Raw genomic sequence first — 12,708 nt, forward strand, 5'->3', positions numbered from 1 at the left:
TTTCCCAGCCAAAACGGGAGACTTGACAGGTATGGTGGAGGCGAGTGTCAGGGGTGATTAGTGACAGAAGGATGGCAGCAAGAGTGAAAGGGAAGGTTTACAAGATGGTAGCGAGACTTGCTGTGATGTGTGGTTTGGAGACAGTAGAACTAACAAAAAGGCAGGAGGTGGAGCTGGAGGTGACAGAGCTGAAGATACTAAGACTTATGTTGGGGGTGACCAGGCTAGACAAGAGTAGAATTGAGTGCATCAGAAGGACAGCTCAGGTTGATCAGTTTGGAGACTAAGTAAGAGAGGCAAGGCCAGGATGGTTTGGATGTGTACAGAGGAGAAAGAGTGGATATATTGTACAAACAATGCTGAGATACAGTGGATGGAAGATGGGGTTGCCAGACAGAAGGAAAAGAGGAAGACCACAGAGAAAAGTCATTGATGTAGTGAAGGAGGACATGCAGAGGAGGATGCTAGTGATAGGCTGAGATGGAGGCAGATGATCGGCTGTGGTGACCCCTGATGGGAGCAGCCAAAAGAGGCATCATGTTCATTTAACTGAGAATCATAAAGAACATTAAACACTGAGAGACAAGTGTGTTTTGTTTTATTATAGCCAGTAGATTTCAAGCTTTAGTTCCTTGATTATACAGTAAATCATTCTTTTTCTTTTTTCCATCAAGAAAACATCCTTTCAGTTAAATCCTGGCAGCTAATTAACAACTCGTAGTCTGACGGAGGGGTGGACTGTTTTATAAGTTATGTGGATTTTGTTGGATTTTAACATTTCGACATACAAATTGTATGTTATTTTCGACATGAATTCGCGGATCGGAAGTGGGCGGGCCCGGAAGCGGCCCGTGGGCCGCAAGTTTGGACTCCCCTGTGATATATTTTAAAAATATATACTTTCCACAAGATCACTCATATAGTCCTAGATATACTACACCAGCACTATACTGTCCAGTTACTACCCTGATTATATTTCCACCCTACAAGCCCCACATCAGTAGGACACATCAGGGATTTCATCCAGCTCCTGTTGAAAAGCTTAGTGCTGCCCCCAGAGCCTGAGCTCTGCCCACCAACTGTCATAAAGAGAGGAGGGACCCGGGATTTGCAGTCCTTTTTAGTCAGGACGCTTAACACTCTCTTAAAGGTAAGGTTTAAACAGGCTGTGATGTTTGGGCTGGGAACACTTTATCATTACACCCACAGCTTGTCTGCTGTGCTCTCCATCACGGGGAGAGAGAAGGCGTTTACATGTTTTAACAGGCTCAGCTCTGTCTTTCCCCCTGACACAAGAGGAGTTTATTTTGATGATGCTGGTGAATAAGCAATGCACCTTTCAGTAATAAGAGGCATCTTACCGAAGCTGGAAAATCTGTCAGGAGTGTTTACGTACTTCCTACCACTCTATATCATTCAGATGTTCAGAACAACAAAAAGCAGGCTCTTATTGTTTCCTTTGAACGGCCTTTTAAAATTCATATTAGATTTTAGGTTTTTATGCCATCCAGCAGCCTTGCCCTTTGACCTTACCGTCTATAATTGAGTGTGTTAACTTCATCAGGGGGGAGCTGGTGGGCAGCAGTGACCCAGTGTAACACCGCAGCTCAGCCCCGCTCCATTTATCATGGCCTCAATTCACCAGCAGATCCCGTCTGTTTTCTTGCCTCTCCTGCTGCTCATCTTTCCTATTGTCTTCCTGTCTCCTACTTTGGGCAGTTTATACAGTTACACATTTAAGCAAAACAGCTCTACAGAGGGAGTTCATGTTGTATTGTTTATACTGTACTGCACTGTTTTGTACTTCGTGTATGCTTACATTTTTCACATGGATTGAGGAACTTAGAAACTGAATGGACAAAAACATTTATTATAAAGATGTGAACAGGGAGCTCACTGTATGACCCCCCCCCCCCCTTTCCAAAAAAAAAAAAAATGTGCACTTTGTCTTTTTTTAGTCTGAGCAGTCAAAATTGTGAATTCATTGTGAAAATTGTGGATGCCGTCTCATCAACCCACAATTTAAAATCTAGAATCCATGGTGGTGTGGGCATTCATTAGTGCACACTGCATTACTTACTTAAACACCAGTGGATGCACCATTGAGTGATATAGGTTTTCGAGCAAGCATCTGCTGCAATACGTCCCTTTCCTGGACAGGCCTTCCTTATTTTAGCAAGACAAACACATTCTGCATTGATTTGGAGTCTGGATGCTAAACTGGCCTGCCTCCATTCCAGAGTCGCCACTCACTGAGAATACATTTATTAAAAAAAAAAAGGAAAAATATCAGGCCCTGAAATCCTCTATCAAGCTAGAATGAAGAAATAAATTTGCTTTCAAAGCTACAGCAGATGGGATTCTTAGTTCCCAAATACCTGCAGAATACTGTGGCAAATATGCCCTTGTCCTGACTATGTTGAAACATGGCCGCTAATGTTGAACTCTTTTGAGATTGGCACCTAAAAATTCAATCCTGCGTTCTCCACTAGCTGGAGCAATAAAGAGAATTCATTTGGGATTCAGCTGTAAGGGGGGAAGGGACAATAAAATATGTTAGAGATGAGAAAATAAAACACTAATCCATACCAGAGGTGAAACAGGAGGAAGGAAGGTAAACCATTACATTTTGGTATCAAGGTGACAATTGAGAAGCAAGAAAATTAATGATTCACAAATGCCGAGTTTAATGGCAAGTTAATATGTTGGCTATGGATAATGGTGACGTCAGTATTGGTCAAAATCATCAGTTTTATGTTTTAATGAAGCAGCCTGGGTACATTTTAAAAAAAATTTTTTTTGCACTTCCGTGTTGCATGCCACTCACATTTGCAACAGCCTGTTTCCAGAGGACCAGATTCACAATAGAACAGAGGAGAGGTGGAGGAATGAGAGCAAAAAAAATGAATTTTGTGCAGTGGGCTGCAAATAACTGGCCTAAGGACATCAGCAGGACTGGAATGGACTAAGAGATGGAGAAGAAAGAGAGCTCGGGAGCAGGAGGCAGAAATGAGATGAGAGGAGACAAAATAAAGGAGGGCAAGTGTTAAGGATAGGAAAGAAAAAAGAGTGACATGGACTGAGGGGAGGAGGGGAACATGCATGTGCAAACAAATACTCTGCACTCGTCCCAGAGTGTTTTAATGATTTTTCTCATTGGCATCAGTTGGGCGCGCTTGTGAAGTGTCACATGTATACACAGACACACATTAGTTGTTCTTTTATTCTGTTTTCCTCTTCATCCAGATGTCCACTCAGCAAGGATCCAGATGGCCGGAGAGGTGCTTTACACACACACACACACACACACACACACACACACACACACACACACACACACACACACACACACACACACACACACACACACACAGAGCAGCATGGCCATGTTTTTCTCCCTCTCGGAGGGAAGATTAACTCTCCTCATTAGGGTTCCCCCCCCCGCCTCTTGCCCTTAACTGTCCTCCCCCTCCCTCCCCTGTCGGCCTGCCTCATCCTCATTGGCTGCTTTTATCAGGACCACTGCTCACTGGATCGCTGTGGCTACAGGACACGGGAGTGGGGAGGAGGTGGGATGGGTTGATGTTGCCACGGTAATAGAAGAGGCAACCACTCGCCAAATCATCGAGCCGGGGCTGAAATGGGGATTAAAAAAAACAAAACAAATGGAAGCGTGTGGAAAATGGTTTAGAGGGTGAGTGCTAGAAAGGAGAGGAGGGGGGAAACGATAACAACAGCAAGGGATTAGGCATCGACCGAGCAATCAGGAAGTCCATTTAGGACAAAGCAGAGTCAAAATGCTCCCAGACTTCAGTCGCCATCATTAGCACCAAGCTGCCAGAATGAATAAAAAGCACACAAAGAAGGAATTCAGGTGAAAAATGAAAAAACGTCTCCTGGATGATCGCTACATTTACTGCTGTGATATTTCACTGTTGATGAGTAAGAGGAGGTAAGCCTGTCGTAGTAATGCCTGGGACATGGAAATGGAAGCAGAGCCTTCGTTGGATATGAGGAGCTTGCGTCAGCATTAAGGCAGGGTGAGCAAGAGTCAGAGAGAGAGGCAGTGACAGCAGAGATGAACACAACTGAGCAAGAAAGAGATTGAGGTTAGAGGCTGATGTGATGATACAACCAGAGCCTGCTAGACTTTTCACCTTCTGTGCCACACCTTGGCTGCATCATCCTAATTCTCCCTCCTCTTGACTGCAGCAGCTCGGAGGACCCACGCATGGAATTTCATTGTATAAGGAACAATAACGATCACTAAATGACTTTTGAATGACCATTTTCACACCCCAGAAGCTTCTTGCCGATACTGACATATGAAAAGGACAGACTGTACAAGCGGATTTCCTTCTGTTTATTCTCAAAAGAGGAGCTACTCCTGCCTGCATGAATTGAATTGAGTTATTCATACTTCTTTAAATCAACGGCTTTGTTTTCATAGACTAGTCAGTTCCTGTCACAAAGGTGTGAAAATGAAGAAGTCATTGTCTGGCCATTTTCAGCGAACGCTGACTCAACCTAAGTGATGAAGACAATGAAGGTTGTATTACTGGATGCACTAGTGACAGCAGAGTTATAAGACATATTATGCCAAGCATTGCGGAATAATGCAACACTGCTCCGTGAATGACGCCCAGAATACCGTACTTGTCTTCTGCATGGACATCGAAGCAAGCTGACTGACCGGCTGAGTGTGTGGGTTGCTCAGTGACTGGAGCGGTAGCTATTTGAGGACACGTAGCCCCAAGCAGGTACCGGCCGGGTCTAGCAGCCTCGCGATGGGGGAGACGGCAGAATACCAGAGACTGCAGGAGACCACAGAGTCAGATTACCAAAGGCTGCCCAGCGATGATGAAGAGGTAGACCTCTACAGCTCCCTTTTCTTATACAGTAGTAGGTAGTGGACTTTCTTCTAGCTCAGCTTTAGACAAACACAGATGACAGATAAACATTAATTTCAGGCAGTAGTATGAACATGTCAAAGGAAAATGAAATAGTGTGAGACAATTTATGGTTTTGAAGCTGTCTTTATATTTAAACTTTTTGCCATTGTAAATATGTATCTAGTACTGTTCAGTGTCACTGGTGTTAATTTATGTGTGTTGTGTCAACAACACTTTGGAGAATGTGCACAGCTGTTTTCCTGTGACGTGACTTTCACTCAGTCAGTGACACGGTGGGTTTGAGCATCTTTTTTCCTTCATGTTAGCTTGTGTACTCGTGGATTAGCAGCACCTGATCAAATGGTGGGCCATTATGTGAAAAATCTTTCAAGATGAGCCGTTTTTTTCTTTTTCTTTCCCCCAAACAGATGCTTTGAAATGTGGGAGGGGTCGGGGGGGGGGGGGGGGGGGGGGGGGGGGGGGGGGTAAATACTGGATGCCATTTAGTTTAGTTCACTTTACTTTCAGTGGTATTGCTTGTGCTTGTTCATTGTCACACTATCCTGGCTTGCTGAAACACAATATTACAACAGCCATTGTTCTTAGTTACACCTTTGCTTTTCCTCCTATGACAAGCCAGACGTCTGCTGAGAGAAAAGTCTGTTTGGGTTGTGTAAACAATGTGTACTTCCACTTCATAGATCTCCCAAAGTGCTCATGTATCTGTCAGATAGTACTCGCTCTTTTATACATGTATGTCAGTAGCACCCTCCTCAGCCACCAATTACCCACGCACAACACACGGCACTTCTCACCCACACACAAGGCCTGCCCTTGTGTGTGCTGAATTATTGCACGCAAAGCCATGAGGTCATCGATGAAGTGCTGCAGAATGAGCTTGGTGACAGGCAAACTGACATTTTATACCCTCCCACCTCTTCCGCAAACCCCCACACTACTTCACAAATGCCGTGATGTTGCTGAAAGGCCTCGGCTCTTCTTTAGTTTTTGGGCCGGCCATTTCATTTCCACATCAGGTCATCGCGAAGCATCTTTGTTTGTTTGTTTGTTTTTTATTTTTATGTCAGCAAAATCACTGAAAACAGAGTTAGATTAATAAATTCACCAGGTCAGTAGTTCATCCCATTTTAACCTTTTATAGATATATACTGAACTAACTGATTGAATTTATAGTTTGACCAGTCTGCGAGTGCATTAAATGTCAAGAGTGTGTGTTGCTGTTATGTTTAGGCAGATATAGATTATTTAAAACTTAGAATTGGCTTTAAAAAATCCAGATTAGTTAAAAAAACACAGCTTTATTGTCTGGTGTGATGACACCAGTGTCCGTGTAGCAGTTTTTACTGGTAAGTAAAAATAAATGTAAAACAAAAATAGTTGTGGAGAAAACATTTTCTTAACTGCAGTAAAAATTTAAACTAGAAAACTTTTAACAGTATTGAGAACAAACAAACAAAACCTTCAGGAAATGTTATTTGAAAATTAAGTAAACATTGAAAATAATAAGAAATACAAACTATTATAACTCATCTATAGATCTTAAAAACTGAAAAATGTAATTTATAGAAACTCTTGAATGCTTGTCTGAACAGCAAGAGAGGTCTGTGTTGTTATTATTATTTTATTAGTTTTCAAAAGTTATGGTGTGTTAAAATTTGACTACTATCGCTGCTACTTCAAGAGACACCCTGCCCCAGTCTTCCCCAACATGTTTCAGCCCTCCAGGACCCTGCTGATGATAAGCGAATATAGAGAGGAGATAAATGAATGTGTAGATCTGTGCAACAGTTCAAATGTGCTGATGTCCTCTGTGTGTCGAGGGTCTGTGCGCTAGTTCAGCAGAGGTGAAGCGGTGGACGCTGCAGCTGCTGTTCTGTTCGGGGCTGAATCAGATCAGTCTCCTTCCACAGCTGCAGCTTTGTGCTGAATGCAGCGGTTTGCTAGTGTTGCAGAACCACAGCTCACAGCTGCCTCATCTTATTCTGAAAGTCGGTGTGAAAATAGATAGATAGAAAGCAACAGTTCAGAGGTTGAATGAGAGGTTAAATAGAAAAAGAAAAAGTGACCATTATATCCATATCTGTTATAGATGATCTTTCTCCGGTGGAGTGTGAGGGGATTAGCTGGCTGGTCTCGTCTGAAAATGCTGAATTTGTGTTGGCTCGGAGTATTGCTGTGCATCCATTGGAATGCATTGGAATAATATGGGAATAATGAATGTTTTCTCTTCATGTCATTGCAGTACTTGCTTGGCTAGATTTTGGGTTCACATGCAGTTGACTGTGTGCACTTCAATCATGATATTTGATATTCTTTATGGCCCCTCCTCCCACCTCTCAACCAGCTTTAAGGGATCAAAGAAAGGATTGCTTAGGATGAGTGCATTTGCAGGGTGGAAGTGTTGTTTTAGTGGGGGTTGTTTTTTTGTAGTCTGGCATTATGCATATTAGGCCAAGCGACCAAAACAACATTTGTTGACAAAAGGCAGCACATATGTTGCTGAAAAGTGGAAGTGATGGCCTGGAAGCCGGCCGTTTGCATCCAGAGCTCTCTTCTTTCCCACAGTCGGTTCACGTGCACATTAACGCCCACAGCGTTATACTCCCTCGCCTCTCCTGACTTTGTCAGCGATGCGGTCCTGCGGACGGTAAAGGGATTTAAGGAAAAAGTAAAAGCCAGACCTTGGGAGATGTTTGCTATCTGTGACATCAGGAATGACGCATCTCTGTGTGTCTGTGCATGCTGTCCTCCGTCACAGGCACTGTTTCTGCGTGTTTGTGTAGATATTGTGCTGGCGCAGTTGTAAAACGGATTAATGCTGTTCTGCTGCTCCTTCACTCTGCATTTTTGGCACCCGGCCCCAAACCGCAGATTGATGTTTCGTCACCGAAAGGTTGGAACTTATTTTAGAAATACACTGGCGGCCAGTAAGCTAGCTTAATTCCCAACACAGTACGTCAACATGAATCCAGTCAGTGTGAGTGCATGCCTTTGCATGCATGCCTGTATACAGTGAGCTTTATATTACACACTGTGTGTGTGTGTGCGCGCGCGCGTGTGTCAGTACTGATCTCACAGCATTTTGTTCATAATCTTATTAGCCAGCAAGATCCTAATTTGATGTCCATTCATGATAATATAATCTTCATGGTCAGACATTTAACTGGGGCTTCATAGTGTTTGCATTCTTTCATGTTCCTTTTGTACAGCCGCTGAGTCAGACTGTGTGTACATGAGAGGGAGACGGAAAGAGCGAGAGGAAGATGAAGGTCGGATAGCTGTCTTAATGTAAAGCTGGTGTCCAAGTAAATAGTTTAAAAGCAATACAATTTTATCTACCTAAATTTCATCGACACTGAGAAACAAACCACATTAATCTGCAAATGAATTGTGGTGCAAATCAGAACCTGAACTGTGGGCATAAACATTCACCATGTTTCCTTTTTGTATCCTGGCTTTGGCACGATCTGGTATCGCCATGGTAGTGTTGCTCCTACAAAATCAGATTTGACCTCGCTCCAGGACCGTCACTGCGGGTCAAGCTTATTATTACCATTAACATAGTAAAGTGGTGGATTTTGAACCAAACTACGATCTAAACCAAGTTGCTTAGTTGTCTCAATCAAATCAAACTGCAACTGAAAACTGAGAAGAAGTTAAAAAAAATGAAGATGATGGAGCCCGACCAATATTATCAGCCTATTATTGGCTGTTTGCTGCTCTATTGGTATCAGCATTTATAACAGCTGACAAATGAAAATGAAAAAAGAAAAAGAGGCAGGAGAAAAACCCTTTAACCATGTTACGAGTGTTGATGCTGCATAGTTTGTTTACCAGAGGGCACTATGCAAGATTGCTGTGGCAACACATGTATATTGAAGCCACACACACACACACACACACACACACACACACACACACACACACACACACACACACACACACACACACACACACACACACACACACAATCAGTTGATCTGAGCAGAGAAAAGAAGAGTGTAAACGTGTAAATAAATAACTACAAGTAACAGATGTTACAGAAATCTGTTTTGTTTGAAAGAAAAAAATATTGGCTAATAAATCAGAACATCAGATTTTTAAATTACTAAATATTGGTATCAGTCTTAAAAATCTTATATCAGTTGGGCTCAAGAAAATAACAATTCCACTGAGTCTAAAAATGAACTGATTTTGGTTTCAAATGGGATACAAACCCGAGGGATTCTGGGTGATAGTCCTGTGTCTGACCCTCTGAACCAATGCAGGAATGAATGCAGGTCGTTTTCCCAAATCACAACAGACTTATTGTGACTTATGACATTGTAACAACACGTTGTCAGATAGACCTCAGGCTTTAAGTGTTATCTGGTTTGAACTGATTTGGAATGTGGCGTTAACATAGAAAGTAAACAGACTGCTTTCTGGCTGTTTGAACTCCTTTCCTTTGCTTTCAACATCTTAATCCAGTCTCCATGGGGAAAAAAAAAAGACACAATATGTACTGGCAAAGCCAGACTTTCTTCATTATTTTAGCCAGCAAAAAAAGTATTTTAATAAATTTTGTCTTAATCAGTAACCACTGTGTTGGCAATGGATCTTCAAGCATGGAAGAGTGGACTGGTACTTAGTGTTTTTTTTATTTTTTGACAACTGAGGACTCAAAGTTCTTTGTAGTGTAACACACACACACACACACACACACACACACACACACACACACACACACACACACACACACACACACACACACACACTCTCATTACAGTAAATGCATCAGGGTTAATTTGGGATTCAGAATCCTGAGCCAAAGCTGCATTGTCATTGAAATAAAATAGAATTTGTTTTGAGCCTGTTTATCTTATTAAAAAATAAAATATTGAAAAAGTATAACTCTGCCAGTGCACAGGGGCATGTTACCGGGCCTCCACAATCAAAGAGAGTTTACTTGCAGACTTAAGTCGGATTTTGCTGCCATTGGTAATATTTTGGCTCCATATAACCAGAGTTATAACTGATAATTGTTCATGTGACTGGTGTAAACCCCTAAATGACTTTAGAGCAGAAAAATAAATGCTAGTAGCACATAAAGCAATGCAAACCCCTAATAGTAAGGTTTGATGCCTCCTAGTGGTCATATACCAGCACTGCATATTGACTTAATCATACTGCTCTAATCTCCTTAGTCAGGAAGCAGCTGACGGCTCTGAGACACATTCCTTCCACTGATTAATAACAACAAAGCATCAGCTGAAATCAGATATTTGATGCTGCACTACACAAACACTGCACTGTCACACACTCAGCTTCTCATTTTGCTAAACTTCCCTTCTGCTGTTGCCACATTTCCTCTTTTTTTTCCAGCTTATTTTTTTGTATTTGTTTAATTTTTTTACTAATGTGTGTGAAGTGATTTAAAGGTATTGCTTTGTTCAGCTTTATTACTGTTATCTGTTAATGAGTCACGACTGGGTTTACACGCGCGCACACACACACACACACACACACCCACCCCCGCGAAGCAGAGCTGCTAATTGGCAGTTTCACTGTTCAGTGTTGGGTTTCTTTTGAAGAATTAAGGCACACACGCAGATTTTAAATTGAGCCACGTTAGTAACGTGCTCCTTTGTCCAGCTGCTGATTTTCAGGAATGTGCGCTATTTCATGGCATCTGTTTCACAGTCATGTGAGTTACGTAACGGTTCCAAAGCAAACATTACTTTCCTATTTGTCATAGCACTGAGACTAACTTTATTGTGACCAGCTCCATTTTAAAGTACGTCAGCCGGCTCACAGCGGAAGAGTTTTCAACAAAGATTTTCAGGGATTTATACCATTAATGGGATCATGTGATCCTTATTGTTCTCGCTTCACATGTGGAAAACCTGGATGCTTGACTCACACAGTTATCACAGTATACTTTAATGCAAAACTGATAAACAGAATCAATAGAGACACTAAAACAAGACAGTGAAACAGAGGGCGTTGGGTATCTTTGGCAGCTCCGCTGAAGGAAAAAGCTTGGAAAAATTCCTGTTTTTAGTGCGCTTGCTGTTAACCTGATGACTGTGACTTGCAGTTCGCACCTTTCTGGGGATCTTGCTGCATGCCAATTTTTTAATTAATTAATGTAATTCCACATCACTTTATACACTAATTTCCAGCAGGATATGGTACAGTAGCCTCACAATATTTTGTTTTGCTTGTCCTCACACAGCATGACTTGCCTGTGCCTGGCTGATTGCATTGAATCTGTTATATCACCTCTTTAAAGGGAGGGAATATGTTTGCTTACACATTGCACTTCCTTCACTTTTAATTGAAAGTCATCTACAAGCCTTTTAATGAAGATGTGGTGTCTATGCGTTGCTCTAGCCTGTAGTTATAGATTTCATCACAAGGGAGCACTTATCCATTTTTGATCCTTTTTCATTAAGAGATATTGGAGTTAAAAAGTCATTTTTTGGTCATTTCCAAGTGTATCGTTGAGACAAATGGTTAAAATGTACAAAATGCATGCTCATGTTCTGCCTATACATGCAGACTCATAGTACACAGTGTTGCCTGCTTTTCATAAATGTCCGTTTTGCTGTCTTTGGTTAAACTTCAATACTGACCCGTCTAGTAAACCCAAAGCTTCCTGATTAAAAGCAGAGCTGTGTGGTAGTAAGTGAAAGAGGGAGAGAGAGACAGAGGGAGCAGTAAAAAGAAAAATGTAGTGAAAAGGGAACAGCTAAGTCAGAGTGTGGACTGATGGGCCGACTTATGAAAAACAAAAAAGCGAGAGGGGAAAAAAAAAAAGTGGTGAAACTGGAAAGCGAAAAGTTTAATAATATCTGCCCGCAGAGATGGACGTGGCTTATTGCTACCATCGGTATGAAAAGCAGCCTGTACAGGTTTGTTTATAGTCAGCGGAGAGGAAGTGAGATAGCATTTTTAGAGGATTAGAGGCAGGAAATAAAAGGCAGTACCAAATAAAGAAGAAAATGCAATGTTTTGGCCAGACTCTCAGGGATAAAAAAAAAAAGGAAGGGGGGGTGGGTGGGTGAAAGAGAAGGGATTAACGAAGGAGTGAAGGATAGGGAGGAGAAGGGCGATGACTGGAGTTGATGCCATGACGTTAAAGACAGAAAAGACGTCACAGTGACAGAAAAGGAGTAGGCAAGTTTACTGCAGTTAAGTGACCTGGGCAGGTCTTACATAATCATATAGTTCTGGTTCACTATAACTGTAAGCTATTAGTCATCCACTTCAGAAATTATTCATACACTATTTCATTGTTTGAATGATGAATGGTGAATAATGATTTGTGCTTGAAGGGTTTGTTAAGCAGATACTCTTAGATAACGTGCTGGTTATCAGTGATTTCAGCTCATGATAGACAGAAAGTACGACTTTAAAAGAAATTTGAGAGGGAAAAAAGTTATAGTAGGAATATCTTCACATGTGTAAATGAGAGATACTGAGTACCATTTAACAGTATAATTCAGTGACAGTAAAACTATTACACTAAGCAGGTTGGGAAATTATACAAGGCAATGAGGAAGGAGGAGAAGGGGAAGGAGTGGTTGTGTTTATGTATGTGTGTGTGTGCGTGCATGTGTATGCCTGTATGTTTGGGAGGTTGCATCACAGGAAACATGCTCCCTGTCCTGCAGTTGAATGTGACCCTTTGGCCCTGGATCAAATGCTCCTCCGGGCTGAATACCATGAAGCCTCTGTCCTCTGCACCACGCTCTGCTCTGCTCTGCACTGACTGCACGGATGGCAGAAGGAGAGAAGGAGAGGGGGGGTG

The 12,708-nt window shown here is 42.0% G+C and overlaps 1 protein-coding gene across 1 annotated transcript in view; it reads left to right on the forward strand.

The window, feature by feature from the left end:
- Positions 1-3,666: 3,666 nt before the first annotated feature.
- Positions 3,667-12,708, forward strand: part of tnk2b (tyrosine kinase, non-receptor, 2b) — a 29,745-nt gene continuing 20,703 nt past the window's right edge. Inside the window, exon 1 of the mRNA XM_030751715.1 lies at positions 3,667-4,868. Coding sequence (XP_030607575.1) covers positions 4,788-4,868 — 81 coding nt within the window. The 5' untranslated portion in view covers positions 3,667-4,787. The remainder of the gene's footprint in view (positions 4,869-12,708) is intronic.

Source organism: Archocentrus centrarchus, chromosome 17 (genome assembly GCF_007364275.1).
Source record: "Archocentrus centrarchus isolate MPI-CPG fArcCen1 chromosome 17, fArcCen1, whole genome shotgun sequence".
Classification (NCBI taxonomy): Eukaryota; Metazoa; Chordata; class Actinopteri; order Cichliformes; family Cichlidae; genus Archocentrus; species Archocentrus centrarchus.